At 37.9% G+C, this 12605-nt stretch overlaps 1 protein-coding gene across 1 annotated transcript in view; it reads left to right on the top strand.

Moving 5' to 3' along the window:
* chd5 (chromodomain helicase DNA binding protein 5) overlaps nt 1–12605 on the top strand; it is a 118592-nt gene that overhangs the window by 22713 nt on the left and 83274 nt on the right. The window contains 1 exon segment of the mRNA XM_030134549.1: nt 2771–2922. Coding sequence (XP_029990409.1) covers nt 2771–2922 — 152 coding nt within the window.

The following is a 12605-nucleotide window of genomic DNA, read 5'->3' as shown; positions in this document are numbered from 1 at the left end:
ATTTTTACCTGAAACAAATATACATGGTTTCATCAGGACTGACAACCAGGGTCCAAAACTAGGGCCCAGAAGCAGCTGATCCAAAGGTCATTTCCAGTAGACCGTGGACTGACCCCAGTGAATATATGCATGATCTACTGGGACTGAGGAGATTTACTGAGTCTAGTTCAGATCCAGTCCTTTATCCAACACAGATACTACTGCTGTGGACCAGCAGGGCACCGCTGGATTCTGGGAAATTAGGACATTTTTCCCACCTGTTTTTAAATTACGACATTATTCTTGTAATATTATGGCTTTATTGTTGGAATATGACAACTTTAATCTCATAAACGAATGACATTTTTGTTCAATTATGAGTTTTTTTAATAACTCCGACTTTATTCTCATAACATTGATTTTTTTTTGTATTCGACTTTATTCTCATAAAATTATGGGTTTTATATCGATATTTTATGACTTTATTCTCGTAGTGACAAGTGTTTTTATTTTCTTATGTGGCCCTAATACTCCGTCGTAGCTTTATTGTCCAGTTCCACTATATTTGAAAAACTGGGTTAGCCTCAGTTTCAGTTAGTTTACTAATCATGTAGGAGCACAAGGTTCAGAATCACAAAATGAAGACAAAAACCAAATCCGGCCCTCCAAAGGGTCCAGTTTGGCCCCTGGGATGAATCTGTAAAATACAGAAATTACACAGCAGATATTATCATTTTATTTCAGCTTCCACATACAGACCAATTTAATCTAAAGTCAGTAAAATCAGTAAAATACTATCATAATAACTCATAACCTCCTGAAACCCAGCAGTGCATTTTTGTCCTCTGTAGTGGACAAGAGTTTCACAGCTTTACTTTAAAGTAAAAAAAATGTAAAAATGTCCACTAAAAAGGACATTATATTAAAAAAATATTAAAAATGTATCTGAAAAAACTGTTACATCATGCTGTTTCCAATTAAGGCAATTATTTTATGTAAAATGGCAAAAATATTTACTTACTGGGTCTCAGGAGGATAAATATTCACAACTCCACATTTTTCTCTTTGTAAATATCAACATTTTTGTGTCATTTTACTGTATTTACACTAAAACAAACTACTATTTCACAAAAATTCGAATAACCTGAACAAATATGAACATTTTGAAATGTCTGAAGTGCAAGTTTATCAGTATTCTGTCTGTTATTAAATGTTTTGTGTATTTGTAGATCCACTGTGATCTGTACGTTTATAAATGTAAATAATGTCAAGAAATTTCAGTTTGTTCATGATATTCACATCGTTTTAAAGGATAGTTGGTAGATATAAACAAACAGATTTTTATCGCTTAATTTTTCTTTTTTTGCTCTTAAACATAGAAGAAAGTTTGGAGTTGACATTATTTATATATTATTATGTTATTATTTCACTGGTCCAGCCCACTTCAGATCAAATTTGGCTTATTGTGGCCCCTGAACTACCATGAGTTTGACAGCCCTGCTGTAGACCACATTGGACCTGACACTGGGTACGGTTACATGATGTTTTTTAAATCTGATTTATTTGTCCAGAAGAAATTAATCTGGAGCTAAAGTACTTTCTCTTCTGTCTAAATGGAAATGTTAAACCTGAATAAAGGTTTACATGTGAAATGTTTATTCGGTTCTCGCAGCCCTTCTGTTAGCTTAGCTTAGCATAGTCACTGCATTTCCATGGTCACACGTAGCCAGTTTTTTAAAGGTGATTTGTTGTCTTTTGAAAGTGATTTTCTGAAATCCGATTCTTTCTAATTATTTCTTTAGATCCGCGACTTACTGCACTCATACAATCTTGGGACTGTTGTGTTGACGGAAGTTGGAAAATCTTTTTGTTGGAAGGGATGCATTCGCTAAATTAGCTTTGCTTTAGCGTTTTAGCTTTGCATTGGTTTTTATTTCCCAAGATTTTATTCCTGCAGTAAGTAATGATTTGAGCCTCAGTTTGTGATCATATTGACCCCAGCAGACTAAAGGAATGATTAGGGAGAACTGAATTTCACAAAATCACTCATAAAATACAAAAAATCACCTATAAAAACCTGGCTACGTCTGACCAGAGGAATGAAGTGATTATGCTAGGCTAGGATAGGCTAAGCTAAGCTAACGGAAGGGCTGCAAGAATAAGGCAATCGGTGCACTGCAGTGCAAACTGTTTAGCCCACTGATGGAACTCATTAGTGCATGATGAATGAATTAATAAAAAGCAAGTGATGAACTCTTCCTTCAGGGTTTTCCAGGCTGGTAGATCCCATCAGAATAGCCCACTGGAACGCTTTGGGTTGACTAGACTGCAGTGCATATTCTTCCGCCAGCGCAGAATGTGTGCATCATCACGACAGGACAAGACAACGAGCATGTGCAGAATGGAAGGAATAAAGTCCAAACGGAATAAAGGGTTTACATGTCCGAGGAATAATTTAGCCCGGATTCAAAAGTGGATTAAACCAGTGACTTTAATCGGGTTTAAATTTAATCCAAACTTTTCTTTTTCAACTGGAATAAGGTGTTTACATGGGCATCTGAAATAGGATCAAACCTTTAATCAGTTTAAACCAGGAATAAAAGTTGTCATGTAAACGCACGGATTGTTGCCTCACTGTCCTCACTGGAACTGTTACTGTCACTGTCTTGTAATGCAAATGGAAATGACCAAAAAAATAGTCACTTGGCCGATAAAGGGTTAATGTACAATGTAACTAAGCACATTGTTTTTTTTATTTTTGTTTTGTATGTGTATGTTTGTGTCGGGCCAGATGAGGATGACGAAGTTCAGCGCAACATTGTTCCCCTCACACCCCTGGACAGCTTCTTCTCTGATGATGACTCCCTCAAACAGCAAAAGAAGAAGAAGCCAAAAAAGATGAAAGAGGGGAAAATGCCCAAAGTTAAAAAGAGGAAGAAGGAGGTAAGGTGTAATTCACTCCCAACACCATCTGTCATGGCCTCGACAACAACGGCCTGGCTCTCTTTTTGGCCGGGGCTGTGAGCGGCATTCTCTGTTTCTCAGGCCATTGCTCTTTTGATGTCTCTGCAATTGGATCAAAGGTGTATTTTGGCTGCTGGACTGCCTCTGTAATCTAAATGAGAGGCAGTGGACTGTCTCAGGCTTGGGGGGTTGGGGGTGGGGGTTGGCAGCCGTGTCACCGTCACTGCCAGTATAAGCTGTTGGCTCCAAGTGCCAGTTTAGAGTGTAGATTTGTGCCTGTGGTGCTGGTGCTGATGGCAGGGACTCCAGGTCAGAAGTACAATGTTTGTGCCAAGCTGCTATAGCTGTGAGTGTCAGAACTGTGACAGAACGACTTTGACGGTCCAGCTTCTCCAACCTTTAGTTACTGACATTTAGACAACAGGTCAACATGTTGGAGCTGCATTAAACACAGCATTAGCAAAACATTTAGTTAAGTTATGATCAGTAATGTGACTAAAATTAACCCATAAAGACCCAAACAGCCACTAGTAACTAGAGGTGTGTATTGGCAAGAATCTGGTGATATGATAGAAATCACAATACTAGGATCACGATATGATATATCATGATATAGAGGGTATGCACATACAGTATGTCACTTCCCCCAGGCCCACGCCCCTCTAAGTCAGACTGAGTGGCAAAAACCAGCCTGCTCAACATGATGGAGTATAGCAGTAAACACAGCCAGAGCAGGAAAATGTGAAATATGAAATTAAATGAAGGACAATTGGATTGGACATGGATCTGTACGAGCTACCAAAGAACAAGTGGTCCATGAACACTGACATGTGGACACAAATGGAGTATCCTGACATCTAGGATGGAGGGGATCAGCGCTATTTTTACCTGAAACAAATATACATGGTTTCATCATGACTGACAACCAGGGTCCAAAACTAGGGCCCAGAAGCAGCTGATCCAAAGGTCATTTCCAGTAGACCGTGGACTGACCCCAGTGAATATATGCATGATCTACTGGGACTGAGGAGATTTACTGAGTCTAGTTCAGATCCAGTACTTTATCCAACACAGATACTACTGCTGTGGACCAGCAGGGCACCACTGGATTCTGGGAAATTAGGACATTTTTCCCACCTGTTTTTAAATTACGACATTATTCTTGTAATATTATGGCTTTATTGTCGGAATATGACAACTTTAATCTCATAAACAAATGACATTTTTGTTCAATTATGAGTTTTTTTAATAACTCCGACTTTATTCTCATAACATTGATTTTTTTTTGTATTCGACTTTATTCTCATAAAATTATGGGTTTTATATCGATATTTTATGACTTTATTCTCGTAGTGACAAGTGTTTTTATTTTCTTATGTGGCCCTAATACTCCGTCGTAGCTTTATTGTCCAGTTCCACTGTATTTGAAAAACTGGGTTAGCCTCAGTTTCAGTTAGTTTACTAATCATGTAGGAGCACAAGGTTCAGAATCACAAAATGAAGACAAAAACCAGGAAAGATCTGATCATGAAACCGAGAGCTGCACTAAGAAGTAACATTAGCCAAAACAATACGTCATTTCAGGTCTGATTTGACCCAAAAATACAGTATAAATTAATGTTAGCTGACACCAAACAGGATCCACAGATCTAGGTTTGGTTTCCTGGATTTGTGGATCCATCTACTTCTCTTTTCTTTGTCTTTCAGTGCCTGTAGAATGATAGCTTCCACTGCTTTAAGAACCTGTTCGTACAATCAATCTCACAACAGGGCTTCCCCATTTTTTATTAAATATTGTTCTTCGGTTTAGACAGGATTGAAGCCAATGCTGACACTCATCTCCCTCTTTCTGCCACTCAGTGGGCGGAACCGTGGTGACTTCCACTAGCGGTGACGTCACGTGCATACCCTCTATATCATGATACTGTTAAAAAGGCAATTTTTTGTTTGTTTCTGTTTTAAAATGATTATTTCCTTGAAGAATTGAATTACACCAGAAATATACACAAATACTAAACACATTTTTATTCGATCACAACAGGATGTAATGTTATATCACCAAATGTCCCTGTGTTAAAACTTAAATTCTGTTTTACAGACATTACAGTTTAAGATCCTGTTCAAATGTTCATATTCTATTAGTTCAGAACTAACATCAGAACATTATTTTTGTGCAATCACAACAAAGGAACTAACATTTTTTAATAAAAGAGTGTTAAATAATAATAAATAAAATATAAACAAAAAAGAAAACCAAAAAACCAAAAATGAACCTCTACAATATCTGCATTTGAATAAATACCTCAAAATATCGATACAGTACTTTTTAGTATTGATACAGTATTGTGAAATGAAGTATCGCGATATATTGCAGAGCCGATATTTTCTTAAACCCCTACCAGTATCTAAAAGCAGGATCAGAATCAGTTTATTTGCCATTTGCAGAAAAACTGCACTGGAAACAAGTTGCAAGAGCTCAACATAAAGATACATGAAAAGACAGTAACAAGGTAAAAAAAACTATAAAGAAATTACATGAATAAGAGTCATTAAAAGATCAACCGACACTCACTTGGACAAAGTGCATGAATATAAAGTGTGTTATTTATACACAAGTACAAAAATAAAAACATACACCATACATTGGTGAGTATGTGATACTGACCTAAACTGTTTAGTACCTGTTGATCCACTAATCCTATCAACACATGTAAATAATTGGTGTAATATTCAATTTGTCCTCTTTTCGAGGTCATCAGATATGACCTATTTGGATGTTCAGAGGCTCTGTCATCTACAACATTGATTCACCAGTAAAAAAACAGCTGAGTTTGATAAATGACAGTGGATGGAGACACTTGGTTTATATTCAGTTATTGATATCTTTGTGGAAAAAAAAAAACAAAAATTTTTTCTTCAGTTTTCTCTGTTTCTGACATAATAACCCTCAAATTTAATCTGAGATTTTATGAACATCTACATCACAGGTGTCAAACATGCGGCCTGGCAGCCAAAACCGGCCTGATGAAGGGTCCGATCCGGCCCGTGGGATGAATTTGTCAAATGCAAAATTTACACTGAAGACATTAACAATCAAGAATGTTAAAATCATTTTAGGTCAGTTCAATCTAAAGTGGGTCAGACCAGTAAAATACTACCATAATACCCTATAAATAATGAAAACTGCAAATTTTTGTCTTTGTTTTACTGTAAAAAACAAAAAACAAAAAAAAACAACAGTTAAATTATACAAAAATGTTTACATTTACAGACTAGCCTTTTACAAAAAAAATAAATAACCTGAACAAATATGAACAACCTTAAATGTCTTAATAGAAGAATGTGGAGTTTTAATAATATTCTGCATGTTATTAATTGTTGTGTGTATTTGTAGATAGATTGTGATCTGTAAGTTGTAATGCACATGTATAAATGTTAAACTAAGGCATAATATTGTAAAAAATTGCACTTATTTTTCGTAAGAATTTTAGGGTGTTTATATTTGTTCATGTTATATTCAAGTACAGTTGTAGATGTAAACATTTTCCTTACAGAATCTTACTTTTTTCACTCAGAAACATAGAGAAAACTTTGGGGTCAACATTATTCATAAGTTCTTATCCTGTTATTGATATTATTTTATGGTCCGGCCCACTTTATATCATATTAGGATGAATGTGGCCCCTGAACTAACATGAGTTTGACACCCTTGATCTACATGATCAGTAAATTAAATATAAGAAAATATGATTTTCACTGAAAAACCACAAAATGCAGAGGATAACATTATAACAAATGATGATAAATCACTTAAGAAAAGGCAAATATAGAGAAAACAAAAATATTTTGGAACTGCCAGATAAGTAGCACTGGGTCTTTATGGGTTAAAATAGCCAACCGATGCATTTTGAGTAAATTGCAAAATATATCTCAACATCAGCTGTAAAGTTGTAAAGAACTGTATAAATGAATTTGAAAAAGACAAAATCTTATATCTTGCTTTGATGATGTTTTTTTTCAACCAATGCTGGAGAAACATGGGTTTCCTGTGCACTTATTTTGACAAAAATTGTTTGTTATACTTTGATATAATTAAACTTTTCAGAAAAATCATGAATAGAACACAAATCAGCTTGATGTAATCTGCCTAAAGATGCAGAAATTACCCATGAGGAAACTTTATTGGACATCTCCTGCATCATCATTACAACACTGATTTGGCCACTGGTGGCAGCAGAAGGAACAGAAGAAGTTACACCACAAGCATCTTAATAACTTTGTTACTAACTGTGTCTTTCTTATGTTATGACCTGGCTCGGAGGCCACAACAAAGAAGGGGAACACACCATAAATGAAGTTTAACATAAGAATGCTTTATTAAATCAAATCAAGCCAAATTAAACCAAATTAGGCCAAATTAGGAAAAGACAAACTAAAGTATAATACAGAATGTAAATGAGTCATCAGTAATGTCAGTAGTGTAGGTGTGCATGGGCGAACGTGTGTTGATGTGAGTGTTGAAAAGAACAGAACAAAACATTAAAGCAACATAACCAAACCAAGGGCTGAAGAACCAAGAACCTGTGAGAGCAGCAAGCAGAGAGAGCGAGAGAGAGAGAAAGAAAGAGAGTGAGATCTGCAGGCAGACGATTTAAGGACAGGAACTCCTGGGCACCACAGGTGTTCCTGATTTCCCCATCAGGTGCCTGTTAGAAAACAAGGGCTGGAATAATACATGGCACCCCCAAGAGGACCCCAGGGGCCGTAACACATATGTTTTGGAGCTTCATATAAAGCAAATTTGCACATAATGAGGGGTTTATTAAGATCTCCAGAATCCAAATATTAGCATGGTCTTTTATTGGAAGCTCCAGGGATGAGTTTGGATTCAGCTCAGTCTCAAAGTTGACAAAATTTATTCAGATCACAAATAAGATGGACACTCAGCACTGAGGACTCCAAAACAATGAGCCCTGAACATAAGATGAATTGTACATTTATTGTCCCTATGGGTGGGCTCACCTGTACAAGGGGGTTGGTCTTTAACTTAGCGTTTTCTAACTGGATCAAACAGAGGTGGGCCTCAACTCTAAGTAAACTTACGCCAACAAAAAGTTTATTAATAATAATAATAATGATAATAATAATAATAATAATAATAATAATAATAATAATAATAGATTAGATTTCTATAACACTTCTTTGGCCACTCAAAGCACTTTACATTGTTGACCCGTTATTCATTCGCTGTCACACTCCCCCTCTGCCTCTGTCTGTCAAAGTTTACTTCTTTTCACCTATGTTTGACAATACTATGTGTGTGAGTATGTGTGTGTTTAGACATGTATCTAAAGGAAGAACAGAAGATAATTAACTCCTATGCACACAGCTGTTTCCTATTTTAACAAGCTTAACATACTGACAAAACTATTTAAACTAGAACAGAGTAAAACATAAACCTGGACACAAAGAACTCATCACTAACATTATTGAAATAAAACAAATTAAACAAATGAATCCTATTTTAACCTCCTCAGACCCAGCTATGGGTTTTCTGTCCACATTTGTGGACAAGAGTTTCACAACTTTATACAAAAAAAAAAGAAAAGAAAACTGTCCACCACAAAGGACATTCCATAAAAAAATTATAAACTGCATCTGAAAAAAGTGTTGCGTCTTGATGTTTCCAATATAGGCATTTATTTAATAAAAAAACAAAAAAAGCTTGTACTTAGCTGACATTTCCTGGGTCTCAGGAGGTTAAAACATTAAATGCTAGCTATTAACACAATTCATCCTAATACTTCAGTATCTGAATGAAACTAAATTCACAAACTGAGCCAGTGGTTCCCAACCTTTTTTGGCTCGTGACCCCATTTTAACATCACAAATTTCTGGCGACCCCAGACATTCAAAACGGAGACAGTTTTTTTTTTGTTTTTTTTTTTTGCTAAAATGAATTTGTTCTTGATCATGTAATAGTTTGCTATACTATGTTGTGAGTAAACCTCAATTTTAGACGACATTTAGTCTATATAATGTATATTATTATGGCCGGAGGCAGAAAAGCCAGGTGTAGATTACTGCACAAAGGGAGAATTTGATTTTCCTTGGTCAGGATATGTGCAGTCAGTCCAGCTTGGATTTACAAGGAGGACAATTAATACTGAACAAACAAGAACTCAAACTATGAATTATGAAAGAGCTGCAGCATCTGAAACCGACCACAATGAACATTTGACAGATAAACAGAACCACAGTGCTGCAGTTTCAGACTCACAGTTTGTCATGTCTTTTATGGATTGTTTTTTATTAGCCTTTTTTTTTTTTTTTTAGCAATTATTAGAAATTTCAGGCAACCCCATCAGAATTCCAGGCGACCCCACATGGGGTCCTGACCCCAAGGTTGAAAAACACTGAGCTAAGCAGTAACTAAAACTACTCACCTAAAAAGACTCAACTTTGTCAGGACCAAGTGTCTAATGTAGTGCATGAAATGTGATGGGTCACAGAAAACAGAGTGGTGAGTCTTGTCAAGCTGAGGACACTTATCCGTGGGTTCCTCTCGTACAGATTTGGTTAAACCCAGTGTAATTGTTTTTTAATTCAATATGCTGTAATTCATTCAACTGTTCCCAGTGTGTTTTCCCGCCCGTGCTGGTGATGGCTTTAACAGTGACAGTGACAGAGCCAAGATGTTCCCCTCTGCTGGCTGGAGATGCCAGCAGTGCTGTGAGGAGCTTGGCTGTCCAGGCTGCCACCCAGCCCTTTGGCTGCTGCTGGTAAACACTGAGCTCTGGGTCTCACTGAGCTAATGAGGGGGTGGACTTCCCTCTGACACTCTCCTCTGCTCTGTCTCCACACTCACACACTCTGCTCCTGTATTCTCCTCCTTTTTCCTTTGCCTTTCTGTTCTCACGCTATCACCTCACTTTGCCCTGATCAGGCCGCTGCTGTCTCTTTCTTTCTTTCTTTCTTTTCTTTTTTCTTTCTTTTCTTTCTTCTTTCTTTCTCTTTCTTTCTTCTTTTTCTTTCTTTTTCTTTCTTTCTTTTCTTTCTTTCTTTTTCTTTCTTCTTTCTTTCTTCTTCTTCTTTCTTTCTTTCTTTTCGTTTCTTTCTTTTCTTTCTTCTTCTCATTTGCGTTCCCCACTTGCCCACAGTGCAACCTTGACTGCTTTAATTCACTCGTAGTCATTCCCCAAAGGTTCGGTGTCAGACCGGGGCTAAAAGTCAATTGGGGTCACAGACTGCCAGTTGCACATCCCAGTTTCGGGTCAGAGGAACTGGCAGGAACACTCCTCTTCCTTCTCTCAGATACCAGGACACAAAGGATTTCTGTGTCCCTTTAACAAGGAGCAGTTTATAGAAAGCAGTTAATTTTATTTGAAGAAGAAGAGGGTGCAGTTTTGCCACAAAAAGACCTCTATGAAACCCAACTGCCAGTCGGTTTAACGTTTTAGCTGAAATACAGTTGGTTTGAGATGTGCCTCTGCCTTGTTTTTAGAAGTTCAGTCAGTATTCTCTCTGGGAATGTGAGTCAACAGAGAGGTGTTGCTAAAATCTGGGAAAAAAAGAAGAGGTTTTTTTCTTTGGAACCGTAAACGTGTTTTCTACATTTTTATCGAACATCCACTTCTTAGCTCATTTGATATTTTCTGCGGCATGCTCTGCAATCTCCCTAAGGCAGAGCCATTATGGGGAAGCATCTAATTTGATTACGTTATCAGCACTTATCTAATCTAATTTTCTTCCCTCTGAAAGTAGAGACACCCTCTTTGTTGCTGCCGGTGTCCTCTTTGATTCTGTGATGTGTTTGTAACATTGAACTCTGGGCCAGTGTGAGGTTGTTGCACAGTTCCACCTTGTCTTTGCATTTGCTTTCAACAGTGGTTCTGCTTCCTCGCTTTTCCCTCCTCCACCTCCACCCCCATTCCCATCCCCCCCATCACAATCTTCAATATTCTCTCTCTCTCTCTTTCTCTTTCTCCCTCTCTCTAGTTCTTATGCATAAATGAGATTTGTCTAGACGGGTGCTGGAGCACTGGCTCTGCAACCACAGGCCTCTGCATAACAAGCTCGTTATGCAAACGTGTCTGATTGGATGGCGCCGTTCCATTGGCTGCCACTGCTATGGAGTGTGTATGTGTGTGTTGGGGGGGGGGCATAGAGGAGAGTGAGTGGCATGATAGAAAGAGAGAAAGAGTGAGAGAGAGAAAGAAAGGGGAAGCTGTTAACAGAGAGGGTGAGAGAGAAAATAATAAAGGGGGGGTTAGATGAGAAGGAGAGAAAGTGAAAGAAAAGGAAGGCGTGTGCGTGGGGGGGGGTGGATGGGTGGATGGGGGGGTGAGCTATGAGAAAGAGAGAGAAAACTAGGAAGAGAGAGAAAGAGAGAGAGAGAGCAAGAGCCAGACACTGCTCAAATTTGGTCACCATGGCAACACAGCCAGGCTGCTGGTAGGGTTGGCGGGTGCTGCGGCAACGTGAGCCTTTCTACTGCGCTACAGAGCAAAACGCCTGCAAGTCTCTCCATGGATCCACACAGGCCTGCTGAGCAACAGGCAGCGAGGGAGAGCACGAAGCCGCTGTGCACTAATTCACTACATAACATGTGTTCGCACGTGTACGCTCACATGAAACATACATACAAAAGGCACGCACACGAAACACATGGATGTGGACGCAGGAAATGGGAGATTAAAAGCAAAAAAAAAACAAAAAAAAAAACAAGTAACATAAAAAGACACATCCAGACACAAACACAGACCTAAAGGGATAAGCGCATAAATACATGAAATGACATAGATATAGAAAAATATGTAAAGATGCACAAACATGCACAAGCACATAAACTTGTACGTTTGCACACAAATGCTACACACAAATAATTAGGTGAGTGGTGCATAATGAGAAAAACACCACATCCCTCTCTCTCACTCTCTCGGTCTCTCTCTCATTTTCCCCTCACAGACACACACACAGTATACTAAAATGAGCATGCACCAGTGAATTTGTTCATATGCAACTCTCTTGATTGCACAAACAACACCTGTTAACTGTTAAATCCATATAGCCCTCCAGATGTCCCATATTAAACAGGCAGGATGCAGCGCCGTCTGCAGATCCACTCTGAGCTGTGATTGGCTGCACCGCTTGAGGTGTACCGTTTCCTCGTTTTTCCTTTATTGTTAAAGCATGCGTTAAAAAAAAAAAAAAAAAGGTGGACGTGCCTCAGACTTGACTCCTAATCAGCTCACTGCTATCTATTCACACGACGCATTAAATTATATACAGACTTTCATCCAAGTGGAGGAATTAAAATATTAGTAAAGCAGTGACACTTTTGGATTGATGTTGTTTAATTTATGCAAATGCTGTCTAGTAGAGGCTTTTATCCAAAGTGCTTTACAGTACAGCAGCGCCTGTTTTTTAGCGTGGGTGGCCTCTATGCGAGCTCTAATCCCAAACCCAGGCGAAATTAATTGAGTTTCATATTTTAATTATCACCTCTCTTTTAGATCGTGATATCAAAATCTCCAAAAAAAACTTTTTTTTTTTTCTTTGAAAAATGTAACGACTTTAACTTTAGTTTAAACCTTGTATTTGGCTCTGATGCTAGCTTTAGTCAGAATCCAGAGGTAGACAGGTAAATGGACGAATCATAC

Source organism: Sphaeramia orbicularis, chromosome 5, assembly GCF_902148855.1.
Source record: "Sphaeramia orbicularis chromosome 5, fSphaOr1.1, whole genome shotgun sequence".
NCBI lineage: Eukaryota > Metazoa > Chordata > Actinopteri > Kurtiformes > Apogonidae > Sphaeramia > Sphaeramia orbicularis.
This window is presented reverse-complemented; position numbering and strand designations above follow the sequence as displayed.